Consider the following 13,389-nt stretch of genomic DNA (forward strand, 5'->3'; position numbering starts at 1 on the left):
CAAAAAACGTAGAGCCGGCCCTCCAAGCTGGGCCTTAAAAACCTCTAAGGACGGAGAGCTCCATCCTCGTTGGAACCCCCTTTCAGGTAGTTGAAGGCTGCTATCATATCCCCCCCTACTCTTCTCTTCTGCAGACTAAATAAGCCAGTTTCTTCAACCTCTCCTCATAAGTCATGTGCCCCAGCCCCCTAGTAATTTTCATTTCCCTTTGCTGGACTCTCCAATTTGTCCACATTCTTTCTGTAGTGGGGGCCCCAAAACTGGACACAATGCTCCAGATGTGGCTTTACCAGTACCGATAGAGGGGAATAATCACTTCCCTCAATCTGCTGGCAACATTCCTACTAATGCAGCCCAATATGCTGTTAGCCTTCTTGGCAACAAGGGCACATTGCTGATTCATATCTAGCTTCTCATCCACTGTAATCCCCAGGTCCTTTTCTGCAGAACTGCCGCTTAGCCAGTCAGTCCCCAGCCTGTAGCAGTGCCTGGGATTCTTCCGTCCTAAGTGAAGGACTCTGCACTTGTTGAACCTCATCAGATTTCTTTTGGACAATCCTCCAATTTGTCTAGGTCACTCTGGACCATATCCCTACCCTCCAGCGTATTTACCTCTCCCCCCAGCTTACTATCCTCTGCAAACTTGCTGAGGGTGCAATCCATCCCATCATCCAGATCATTAATAAAGATGTTGAACAAAACTGGCCCCAGGATTGACCCCTGGGGTACTCAGCTTGATACCAGCTGCCAACTAGACACAGGGCTGTTGATCACTACCCATTGAGCCAGACAATCTAGCCAGCTTTCTATCCCCTTATAGTCCATTCATCCAATCCATACTACTTTAACTTGCTGGCAAGAATATTGTGGGAGACTGTATCAAAAGCTTTGCTAAAGTCAAGGTATATCACGTCCACTGCTTTTCCCATATCCACAGAGCCAGTTATCTCGTCATAGAAGGTAATCAGGTTGGTCAGGTGTGACGTTCCCTTGATTTTTCCAGGGACTGAGGTGAGGCTGACTGGTCTGTAGTTCCCCGGATTCTCCTTCTTCCCTTTTTTAAAGATGGGCACTATATTTGCCTTTGTCCAATCATCTGGGAGTTCCGCGATCATAATGAGTTTTCAAAGATAAAGGCCAATGGCTCTGCAATCACATCAGCCGACTCCCTCAGCACCCTCAGATGCATTAGATCTGGCCCTATGGACTTGTGAATGATCAGTTTTTTCTAAATAGTCCTGAACCTGTTGTTTCACCACTAAGGGCTGCTCACCTCCTCCCCATACTGTGCTGCCCAACAGGCCAGAGCTGGAAGAAAAAAATAGCATTTTAAAATTGGGTTAGTATGAGTAATTATATTAAAGTGTCCTCTTGGGATAAATAAGATGTGGCTGGAAAGCCTCTGTTTTGTGTACAGGACATGTACAGCTGATTACTGTTGTAAAGTAGCCTTGATCTTGGCAGAACTATAATCCTAAAGATTCATAGATACTATGGTCAGAAGGGACCATTGTGATCATCTAGTCCGACCTCCTGCACAACGCAGGCCACAGAATCTCACCCGCCCACTCCTGAAAAACCTCACCTATGTCTGAGCTATTGAAGACCTCAAATCGTGGCTTAAAGACTTCAAGGAGCAGAGAATCCTCCAGCAAATGACCTGTGCCCCATGCTACAGAGGAAGGTGAAAAACCTCCAGGGCCTCTTCCAATCTGCCCTGGAGGAAAATTCCTTCCCGACCCCAAATATGGCAATCAGCTAAACCCTGAGCATGTGGGCAAGATTCACCAGCCAGATACCCAGGAAAGAATTTTCTGTAGTAACTCAGATCCCACCCCATCTAACATCCCATTGGGCTTATTTACCATGAATATTTAAAGATCAATTAATTACCAAAATCATGTTATCCCATCATACCATCTCCTCCATAAACATATCGAGTTTAATCTTAAAGCCAGATATGTCTTTTGCCCCCACTGCTTCCCTTGGAAGGTAATTCCAAAACTTCACTCCTCTGATGGTTAGAAACCTTTGTCTAATTTCAAGTCTAAACTTCCCAATGACCAGTTTATATCCATTTGTTCTTGTGTCCACATTGGTACTGAGCTTAAATAATTCTTCTCCCTCCATGGTGTTTATCCCTCTGATATATTCATAGAGAGGAATCATATCTCCCCTCAACCTTCTTTTAGTTAGGCTAAACAAGCCAAGCTCCTTGAGTCTCCTTTCATAAGACAAGTTTTCCATTCTTCAGATCTTCCTAGTAGCCCTTCTCTGTACCTGTTCCAGTTTGAATTCATCCTTCTTAAACATGGGAGACCAGAACTGCACGCAATATTCCAGGTGAGGTCTCACCAGTGCCTTGTATAACAGTACTAAAACCTCCTTATCTCTACTGTAAATAACTCGCCTGATGCATCCCAAGACCTCATTAGCTTTTTTCACGGCCATATCACATTGGCAGCTCATAGTCATCCTATGATCAACCAATACTCCAAGGTCCTTCTCCTCCTCCGTTACTTCTAATTGATGCGTCCCCAGCTTATAACTAAAATTCTTGTTGTTAATCCCTAAATGCATAACCTAACACTTCTCACTATTAAATTTCATCCTATTAATATTACTCCAGTTTACAAGGTCATCCAGATCCTCCTGTATGATTTCCCGGTCCTTCTCTAAATTGGCAATACCTCCCAGCTTTGTGTCATCCGCAAACTTTATTAGCACACTCCCACTTTTTGTGCCGAGGTCAGTAATAAAAAGATTGGTTCCAAAACTGATCCCTGAGGAACTCCACTGGTAACCTCCCTCCAGCCTGACAGTTCACCTTTCACTATGACCCGCTGTAGTCTCCCTGTTAACCAATTGATTATCCACCTTTCAATTTTCATATTGATCCCCATCTTTTCCAATTTAACTAATTCCCCATGTGGCACGGTATCAAGCGCCTTACTGAAATCTAGGTAAATTAGATCCACTGCGTTTCCTTTGTCTAAAAAAATCTGTTACTTTCTCAAAGAAGGAGATCAGGTTGGTTTGGCACGATCTACCTTTTGTAAAACCATGTTGTATTTTGTCCCATTTACCGTTGACTTCAATGTCCTTAACTACTTTCTCCTTCAAAATTTTTTCCAAGACCTTGTATACTTCAGATGTCAAACTAACAGGCCTGTAGTTACCTGGATCACTTTTTTTACCTTTCTTAAAAACAGAAACTATGTTAGCAATTCTCCAATCATACGGTACAACCCCTGAGTTTACAGATTCATTAAAAATTCTTGCTAATGGGTTTGCAATTTCGGGTGCCAATTCCTTTAATATTCTTGGATGAAGATTATATGGGCCCCCCAATTTAGTCCCATTAAGCTGTTCGAGTTTCGCTTCTACCTCAGATATGGTAATATCTACCTCTATATCCTCATTCCCATTTGTCATGCTACCATGGCATCTTATCCCTAAGATCCTCTTTAGCCTTATTAAAGACTGAGACAAAGTATTTGTTTAGATATTGGGCCATGCCTAGATTATCCTTGACCTCCACTCCATCCTCAGTGTTTAGCGGTCCCACTTCTTTCTTTGTTTTCTTATTTATATGGCTATAGAACCTTTTACTATTGGTTTTAATTCCCTTTGCAAGGTCCAACTCTACTTGACTTTTAGCCTGTCTCACTTTATCCCTACATGTTCTGACCTCAATAAGATAGCTTTCCTTGCTGATCCCTCCCATCTTCCACTCCCTGTATGCTTTCTGCTTTTTCTTAATCACCTATCTGAGATGCTTGCTCATCCAGCTTGGTCTAGAACTCCTGCCTATGAATTTTTCCCCCTTTTTTGGGATGCAGGCTTCTGACAGCTTCTGAAGCTTTGTTTTAAAGTAATCCCAGGTCTCCTCCTGCCTTTAGATCCATAAGTTTTTCAGTCCAATCCACTTCCTTAACTAATTTCCTTAATTTTGAAAGTCAGCCCTTTTGAAATCAAAAACCCTAGTTGCAGATTTATTTTTGTTAATCCTTCCATTCAGTTTGAACTGAATTAGCTCATGATCACTTGAGCCAAGATTGTCCCCTACAACCATTTCTTCTATGAGGTCCTCACTACTCACCAAAACCAAATCTAAAATGGCATCCCCTCTAGTCGGTTCAGCAACTACTTGCTGAAGGAATCCATCAGCTATCGCATCTAGGAAAATCTGAGTCCTATTATTATTACTAGCACTCGTCCTCCAGTCTATATCTGGGAAGTTAGTCTCCCATGATCACGCGGTTTCCATTAGTATTTACTTTATTAAAAACATTTAAAAAGGTCTCTGTCCATATCCAAATTAGATCCTGGCGGTCTATAGCACACCCCAAGCACTATCCCAGGGGAGGCTCTAATAGTTTTCTTCCCCAATGTCATTTTTGCCCAGACGGACTCTGTCTTATCCATTCCATCGCTTCTTATGTCTTTACATTCTACCTCATTATTGATAAGACAATGACTTAATCACATTGACAATAGGAGATAGTGGGGAGACTGCATCTCTAGCTCTGTCCACTTCCTGGCAATGAAAACTGACTGAACTAAGAGTATTCCAGCTAATGCTGTTGTCAAGCTGACACGTTGATCTGATCTATTCCAGTCTGGGAAAGTTTGTCTAGTTAAAACCATATATTCATTAGAATGTTTTAAAAAGTATTTTAGGAAGGGCACTTAAAATTTGCCACAGACTTGAATGGGAATAGGGTATGGACGGAAAGAATAGTCCTTAAAAGTGGAAAGCAAAAGTTAGTCTGTATCCCCCACGCTGGCCTGAATGGGGATCTTGTATCCACTAAAAGTGCAACCATCGGCTTACCCCAGTGTTTTTGTACAGCATAGAATCTTGTCTTGATATGTGTAGATTCCTGGCCGCCCTGAGACGTATCCCTCCCTGTTGGCATTCTGACACTAGGCATGATGAATGTGCTACAGGGCAGATCTTTTTTTTCCCCCCCCCTCCTATCCACGCCAGCATTGGGAGAGAAGTCCACACACCTGTTTGAATGTCTTTTAAAACAGTCTCCTGGAACGCCCCATTGTAGACACCACTCTGGAATGGCAAGCTCCTAGGAATGTGGGACTGGAAGGGACCTCCTGGGTCTTCGAGTCCAGTCCCTTGCTATCGCAGGCAACCCTATTTTCTCCCACTTCTATAAGCTTGTATCGAGCGTTTGAATCCTCTTCAAAGTATCCTTGTATCCCTGTGCTAAAAGAGGAGTGTTTCTAGTTCATCTCAAGTATTAAACAGGTGCCTGGTCAAGCATAAACACTTAATTTGTTCTGAAAGCTTATTCTTCACTACCCAGTGATGGTCAGGACATTGTGTTACTACCTGAATGTCTTGCTGTGTTAATACGTCGAATTTCGTGTTAGTATTCATCAAAGGACAAAGCCTGACATCGCAAACACACCGTATAAGAGAAAGTACATGTTTTTTGTTTTTCTTTTGTTTTTCTTTTAAATCTCTGCATATGGAGTTGGTGAGACTGATGCTGGAATACAGCATCCAGTTCGGTATACACTTGAAACAATTGGAGAGGGGGCAACGAAGACCCACAAGTGACTTGTGTGTCTTAGTGAGGCGAGGCTTACCTTCTCAAAGATTGAGAGGTGACTTGTTTATGATGTAGAAGTACATTCATAGGGAGAAAACATTAGGTCTTAAAGGGCTCTCTAACTTAGAGAAAGGTATAACAAAAACAGAAGCTAAAACCAGACACAAGGCACGCACTGAGGGTGATGGTGGATTTTGGTCTCATGATGTCCTCAAATCAAGAGCAGATAGTTGGACACTAGTTACTGGACAAAATAAAAAGTTAATTGGATGAAATTCTGTGGCCTGTGTGATACAGGAAGTCAGACAAGGTGACCGAATGATCTTTGTCTGGCCTTAAAATCTATGCATTACTGCAGTGCGCTCAGACGTAGCCCGAGACTCTTTCCAGCTGACTTTCGTCAGATGGCACTTACTGACACCATGTAAATGTGTATCCCAATGGCACTTCCAACACTCTTCTCTTGGGAATGATTCAGGCTCTTCAGTGAGGGTTTCTGTACTCTGCCGCATGTGGTAGCCACATAACAAGCTATGGCTTCTAGTTTCTCCTTTGGTAGCCAGTCTTCTCTCATCAGGGTGTTGAGTTTCTGTTGGAAGATCAGTGAAGTCATGAGGGCCCTCTGCCTTATGACCCAAGGGAATCACGAGATAGTTGAGCTCCTAGCGCGCACGTACCAAAGCCATGCACTGATCAGAGCCTAGGAGCTGGGACTTGTGAATCGTCTTGTAGGTGCTATGCAAGCAGCTCCTGGCTTGTTTACTTGGCTGCAGCCTATCCAAGGAACATACTGTATGCATTATCTATTTGTAGTTTTCCTCCAGTGAAATTAAACTGAGATTTTGCAGCTAGGAGTTTCTCTGGTTCAGGACATTTCTTGCCCTTACTGTCAATGCCTTCTTCATTAGTGGTTATCTGGAAATTGATTCTAGCTCCAAAATACAGTACTACAAAATTGTGTCTTGAGTCAGAATTGTCTTTGGTGCTCACTTCATCTTGGAGAAGTGTCTGCCCAAGGACTGTTAAATTGAGTGATGGTTTTAAGTTAGCTAATTACGCAGCCTTGCGTAGAAATGAGACTGTACTAAACCTGGGGCTTTGGCAGAGCCCAGCAATGACACATGCATGTTCTCGCCCACCATTAATCTGTCTCTTGAGTAAACAAGTCATGAGTAATCTTGGTGGTTTTTTTAATCCTCTGTTGCTAAAAGTATTTCGCTCTCTCTTGGAATGAGAGAAGATTTCATGCAATTTCCCTTCAAATGTTTACATTTCAGTGGAGTTTTTTTATCCTAACTTCTCCACCCTACATATTTTTCACCCTGAGGAAATCTTCTCCGCTAACTCAAAGTAGATCTTAAATAGAACGCTTATCTGAATCACTAAACTGAGTGTGTTTCCAAATATATTATTGGTGGTACTTCCATGGCCTGAAGCTGAAAAATATTTTTTTCTCCCATACTGGCATTCCAGGGACTCAATTTGAGGCATGAATTCTGATTGCCAGGCTTGTTTGGTTCTTCCTAGTTTAAGGTAACTAGGCCACTTTGGCTGTATGCTCTAAAATGAAAAGGAAAGCTTTGTTTAATGTATCTCTTAAAATTTTCATTCATTTTCTAGGGGATACAGTCTAATCTCATTTGTTACTATTTCCAGACCACACGGGCAGAGTTTGACTTGCCAGAATACTCCGTACGCCGACGGTACCAGGATTTTGACTGGTTGAAGAATAAGCTGGAGGAATCTCAGCCCACACATCTCATTCCCGTATGTAGTAAGCCAGGGTCAGCTGTTGCTGAACACTTGTGTATTCAGAATGTCTGCTTAAAAAAAAAAAAAGTGAATCTTCTGGTTGTTCAGCAGTTATGGATTCAAGGTGTGTAAAATGCAAAGCTTCGTTCTATTCTTGTCTTCTAAAGTGGAACATTCTGACTTTAGAAAGCAAAGCAGCACAAAAAGGGCCTACCCTAATCTGTGCCAGCCAGCTTTGAAATGTTATGGATCTTAAATGCCAAGTGCTTGCCCATATGATGCAGCCTAAACCACTAACGGTCACCCAGGTTAATTCCGGTTGAAAGGACACCAGTGGAGGTGGCATCTTCCTAGCTTCCCTTATAATATGACTAATGTTTAGCCATTCTGATGGTTAGATACCCTCTTCTGTTTGCCTAGCTGTTGGCTTCCGACAGCACTGTCCATTGCCAATGCATTCTCTAAGGCATCACACCTTCATGTTCCCTTTGAGTGGGAACACCCTTCCCTCTGATGCACTTTTAAAGTTATAGTATCTAGTATTTAACCTACATGCTCTATGATTTGCGTGTGTAAGGGGTTATAAAGAAAACTCCCTACTAACTCTGTTCATGCTATTTGGAGGACTCCTCTTACAGGGAAAGAAACTGACTGTTCCAAATTTTTAGAGAAGGCCTGTGACCTGATCAGTTATGTGTACATTCGCTGCTTGGGCAGACAGCTGGGCCTCTGTCCACTGAAAACTTGGCTAAATAAGGCCCTAAATAATTATCCCTCTCTCTGAAACTGACAGCCTTGTTACTATGTTCGTGTGTGGTCTGAAAGGATTGGGGTCTCCTTTCTTCCTCTTAACATAGCATCTGCTTTTCCTCCTGGGCCTTCAAGGATTATAAGTAAGGTTGCATGAACTCCTGACTAACCACAGGGCAGACTGATGTAAAACATCACTCTTGGTGCGTATAAGGCTCAGTTAGCAATGTGTGTTCCCATGTGCTTTGTTACTCGTAGACTTTAAAAGGAAATGCTCCTGGAGCTAGGCTGTGTAAGATGCTGAGTGAGCCTTTGCGTACCTAGGAAAGCTGGCTTGTGAGGAGGCTTTCCTTCTGATAATTTCCTGTCTTTTAAATAGTAGTAATCGGCTCCCCTCTAGCTATGTAAAGGGCCGCTAGAAGCACTTCTTGCATCCCTTGTGTGAAACCACTCTCTGGACAATGAACTAAAATACCAACTGTTTTACTAGAGTTAAAAAAAAAAAACCCATCTATCTCTTTTGCACCTTTTCTGGTTTTTTTTTAATTTAAAGTGCTAGAATAATGCAAAGAAAATCTAGCTATATTATATTGAATTTGGGACCAATGCAGAGAGCGCTGGCAAACCTGCATCACTGCCTTGCCTACTCTTCCTGGGGCCAGCTGAGACTCCACCAATGTGAGCATGGTGTGAACCTGTGATGATCAAGTACTGGGCACGTTGCAGATCACCCTGCTGCTCTTCTTGTTTTTAACAGTAAATCTCAATTTGCTGTTCCCCTAACCCCCTTTACAAATGGTCACTATTTGTGGACACACAATCTGCATCCCCTTGGGACTGAACAACCTTGACTTAAGAGTTCAGGGCAGGAAAAAATAAGGGGAAAAAGCCTCATGCTGAACCATCAAGAAGCATGAGGCTTGCCTGAAAAAGCACTAAATAGTATTCTAAGTCTATTTGATTTCGCTTCCACAAGTGCTTGTCTGGGAATATGAAGCCATGATAAACTTTCACTGATAGTAAGAGTGCAGCTGGGACTAAGTCCAGCTACAAAGAGGGATAAATTTTTCCAAATGGGATACAGAGAACTATGTAGTGATGGTCACTCAACTGCTGGCTGTTCCTACACTGGATTCCCTAGCCGCAGTATAGTAGCAAAAAATCTTTCAGCAATTCCCTCTAAGTGAGTTCAGGGTCGGAATGTAGCTGGGGGCAGGAGGCAACAGCACTCAGTGATGATTTTTAGTGTGCGCACAATGATTTTTAGAGCGTGGTGGTTTTTTTGCTCAAGATACAAACGCATCTATCCTTACAGGGCGGTCATAACTCATACGCAAAGTACGCAGCTGCTTGGGGCCCCAAATTTCCTGGTGCCCTGTGCAGCTGCATGCTGCTCCAGACCCTGCTCCGGCTCTTCCTGCCCCCACTCCCCTGAGCTCTGCAGCAGGGCTGGGCCTGCACTCACCGGTGGCGGGAAGTGTAGCGACCCAGCCCCAGCTGCGCTGCCGGTGAGTGCTGGGGGGTGGTTTCCCCCTTGCCCCCCAAGCCAGCCCCACCCCCCCACCCCCCACGGAGGCCTGGGGCCAGCCCTCCCGCTCCTCCCCCGCAGGGAAGGGGCTGCGTAGGGCCCCAGAATAGCTAGGGATGGCCCTGTATCCTTAGTGTCTGTCACTGCCCTCTTGATGGAATTCTAAGTGTGGGTAATTATTGTAGGCCTTTGGAAAGGAGTGACAAAGGATAGAACAACAAACATTAATTAGGGTGACCATGCTGGGGTCAAACTTGGGATACTGGTGGGTGTGCGTACAGCTGGGGATGTAAGGGGGCTCATCAGGGTAGAAGGATAGCTGCTCTCTGCCAAAGGCTTCTTAGCCAGGTTTTCTCTTCAACAAGGCAACCAGCCGCCTGCTGTCTTGAGTTCTGTGTTCTGTCCGTAGTCTCATGCAGTCTTTCCTCCCTCCCTCTCTGTATGTAATGCCCAAAGCCCAACTGTCCCCCTCGGCTGCCGCCTCATGATTCTAACGGTAGACCTGCACAGACATACCATGTCATGGAGCACTCTAAATCCTGTAGTGTCTCGCCCTTGGGCTTCCAGGGCTTTTGAGCCCCAATGTAGCTTTTTGCCACTAGCCCTCTGATTTATTGTAGGCAGATGTTAAGCAGCACAACAGCAGAGGGACCGCATGAAAGTGGAGTGGGAGGAAGCCTTGGGTGGGTTTGTTTATATCCCACTATTGCTGCACTATCCCTCCTCTGCCTTCGGGCTGACCTTGGGGCTGGGTGATGTGCTAGGTTCTTTCTTTGTGCAGCTGCCTGTGATGGAATCGAGGGCTTTGCAGCTCAGGTGGCAGATTCTCCGAGTATTCCAGCATCTGTCAGGGGAAGACCTCTGAAAGCAAACAAGGGCATGTGGTACAGTGTAGGTGGCTGGATATGAGGGCTGTGTTGAGGCGGGGAGGGCAAGAAAGTAGAAGGGGTAGGTGGACATACGAGTAGCCTGTTCCACTGAAGCACGAACAAAGTTTCTGGCAGCAAACTGGGGTAATCCTTGTAAATGAACATCTAGTCACCCTAGCTATAAAGCACACACAACCTTTGCTTTCATGCTTTTCATTTTTTAGAGTGGTGATTTTTTTCATCTAGGTTAGAATTGAGGAAAATCTATTGCCACTGTCTGTATTCCCTCCTGGTGGAGCTGTATTAAGCTACGGCACCTGCCCTTCCTAAAAATTCTGAGTGGGAAAAATGGAGCAATTCCAGAAGCTCTCCAGTTTGACACTGGAGAGTATGGAGCAGTCCACTTACAGGTTACCGATAAATGGCTTCTCTGTCTGCACCTGCTGTCATGTTTGCTTAGATATCTTGTATGCCAAATACCACTGCATATTTGCCATAGAAGCAAAAATTATTTTAATCCTCAGTTTGCGCTGTAAGGACCTATATTGATGATGATGTACTTGCACACATATCTTGCATAAGGATCTTTGGTAGCAGTTGAAAAGGGCTTTCTCCTGAGTATCTGGTCTTGTGTGCCTTTTTTCCTTAGGGAAGGGTACAAAATAAATATATTAAGCCAATGAATAATTGAATTCTTCCTCCCCAAACCTCTGAAATCCTACCAGGCCAAATTCTGCTCTTATACCTGTGCAATCGAAGTAATTGTTTGCATAGATGTAACTGAGAGCAGAGTATGGCTCGTGCAACACCACTGCAGTTCAGTATTGAACTGGTCCATTTTAATAGTTGGGGAAATAGCTAGTCTCTTATTTACAGACCTGTATCTTTTAGCCCTTTATGTAAAAGGTTTCAGAATTATATGACTACTTAATTAAAGAACATGGAGGCAGTTTACAGATATTGGAGAATAGTTCAATCCACTAAAGAGCAATCGACTTCGTATATCTCTTCATCAATCTAAATACTAAGTACTGCAATCAAGTGAATAAAAGAAACCTTCATAATTCACTTATTTTTCTTGTAATACAATTCCTAGGATCTTTAGACTTGATATATGTAAAAGCTAAGGTGGTTTATATAAAATTTATATAAAATTCTCCATACAATAGATTGTTTTTCCACTTTATGGTATACTGGGTCTTGCCAAAGACTAATTGTAATATTTGCAGGACTGCTTTGAAAGTGCTGCTGATTTGCTCTCAAAGTACTTGGCTTGATTTTTGTCACAGGCACTACTGGCTACATAGTAGCATGGATCCTAATCATTTGTGTTTCTAAATGGCCAATTCATTTGCTTTCTTGGAAATTATGTAAATGAACTTATTGGGAGTGGCCAGGTAAAAATAAATAACATTTGTGGGGAAACATAACTGACCTGAGTGCATTTTTAAAAAACCTCTATTTTCATTTAAAAAGTAAGGAGTTTGTAATAATTGGTCTATGGCTTCTCGTTGCATTGATTTGATAAATTCCCATTCATTTAAAGAATCAAAGACTGGTTCAGTGTCCCTCTTCCTCCCCTTTGTGGTGTTGGTGAAGTTGTACAAACTTATTGCTTAGCTGGCATCGTCTCACTGCAATTATGAAGTATGAGGAAACTCCCTTTTTTTTCCTCTTCAAGAAACTCATGGATCTTAAGGAAAGAAGAGACTATTATGATCATCTAGTCTGACCTGCAAGAAACATTCCACTGCTCCAACATGCCATTGCATAAATCTAATAAAAATGTAAATTTATGGAATTTCTTGTTGAGATACTTGAAGTAAACCATCAAAATTAGAATCTTTCCGAATTCACGTCCAGCAGAAACACCTAAGCTTTGTGACTGTCCTAACCATCTGTGGGATGGATCAACTAACCTTGGCAAACCACCTCTTTTTTTGATGGTAATGCTTCCTTTGCTGTGGTCCCATATGGTACCCATCAAAATGCTGGAGAAACTAAAGTGTTTCAACACTAGTAATGGTCTGGCACTGTTTCTAGTGTGGAAGTCCTTTCACTTCATTTTTACCACAGGTTTCCTTTTTCCAACTTCAGATGGCAAGAAAGATTCTCTTCAGTGAGAGACTTCTCATAAGTTGCTGAGTTAATCTTTATTTAATGATGGGTATATATTACAGTCTGCACAGAGTCTGACATTCTTTCCACTCTTACAGAATAGGAAAGCAAACTTGGAACAAACCATGGTGTGGGGCTTAAAAAAAAAACCAAAATACCCAAACCTAGTATCACAGCTTTGGAGTCCAGGCTGCTGTACGGAGATGCTGCAAATTTCTCAGAAGTACAAAATGATCAGATTAATACATTTTTGAATTGCAGGCATGGTAACTAGAGGTGTGCCAGACCCCTGATTGGTATTTGGCTTTGGTCACTGCCTCTATTCATGCTAATCTGAATGAGAGGGTGAAAATGTTACTAGAGATGCAGCTGTGCTGTAGCTTGTGATATTTGCCCTCCCTCCATCTAGAGGGGGATAAATTGAAGCAGAAGAAGGCTAAGTGAATTGCCCAAGGTCACACAGCAAATATAACGGCAGAGCAGAGAATGGAACCAAGGTGTCCGGTCCTGCTGCAACTACCAGACCACAGTTCCCCACAAATGGAAAGCTTTTGCTGCATATAACGTAAAGATAAACCCTAATTTAATGAGAAATGAAACAGATGGCTAGTTAATGTTCCAGAATTAGTAGATTCATTCCAGAGCTTGTGATGGAGATCTACTGCAGGGGTTAGTGCTCTTCATCCCTCACATTGAGGGAGGAGTTGAGCACTAGGGCATTGCAGAAGTGTAGGAGGGGAAAAGAACAGGCCCAATTGGCAGGCAGTACTTTAAGGAAAAACTTATCCCATACTTT

At 43.0% G+C, this 13,389-nt stretch overlaps 1 protein-coding gene across 1 annotated transcript in view; it reads left to right on the forward strand.

Annotated features, from left to right (window-relative positions):
• Nucleotides 1-13,389, forward strand: part of SNX30 (sorting nexin family member 30) — a 61,415-nt gene that overhangs the window by 20,531 nt on the left and 27,495 nt on the right. Inside the window, exon 3 of the mRNA XM_084628761.1 lies at nt 7,233-7,343. Within this exon, the coding sequence (XP_084484887.1) occupies nt 7,233-7,343 (111 nt within the window). The remainder of the gene's footprint in view (nt 1-7,232; nt 7,344-13,389) is intronic.

This window comes from Lepidochelys olivacea (genome assembly GCF_965140295.1).
Source record: "Lepidochelys olivacea isolate rLepOli2 genome assembly, chromosome: 5".
In the NCBI taxonomy this organism is placed as follows: Eukaryota; Metazoa; Chordata; order Testudines; family Cheloniidae; genus Lepidochelys; species Lepidochelys olivacea.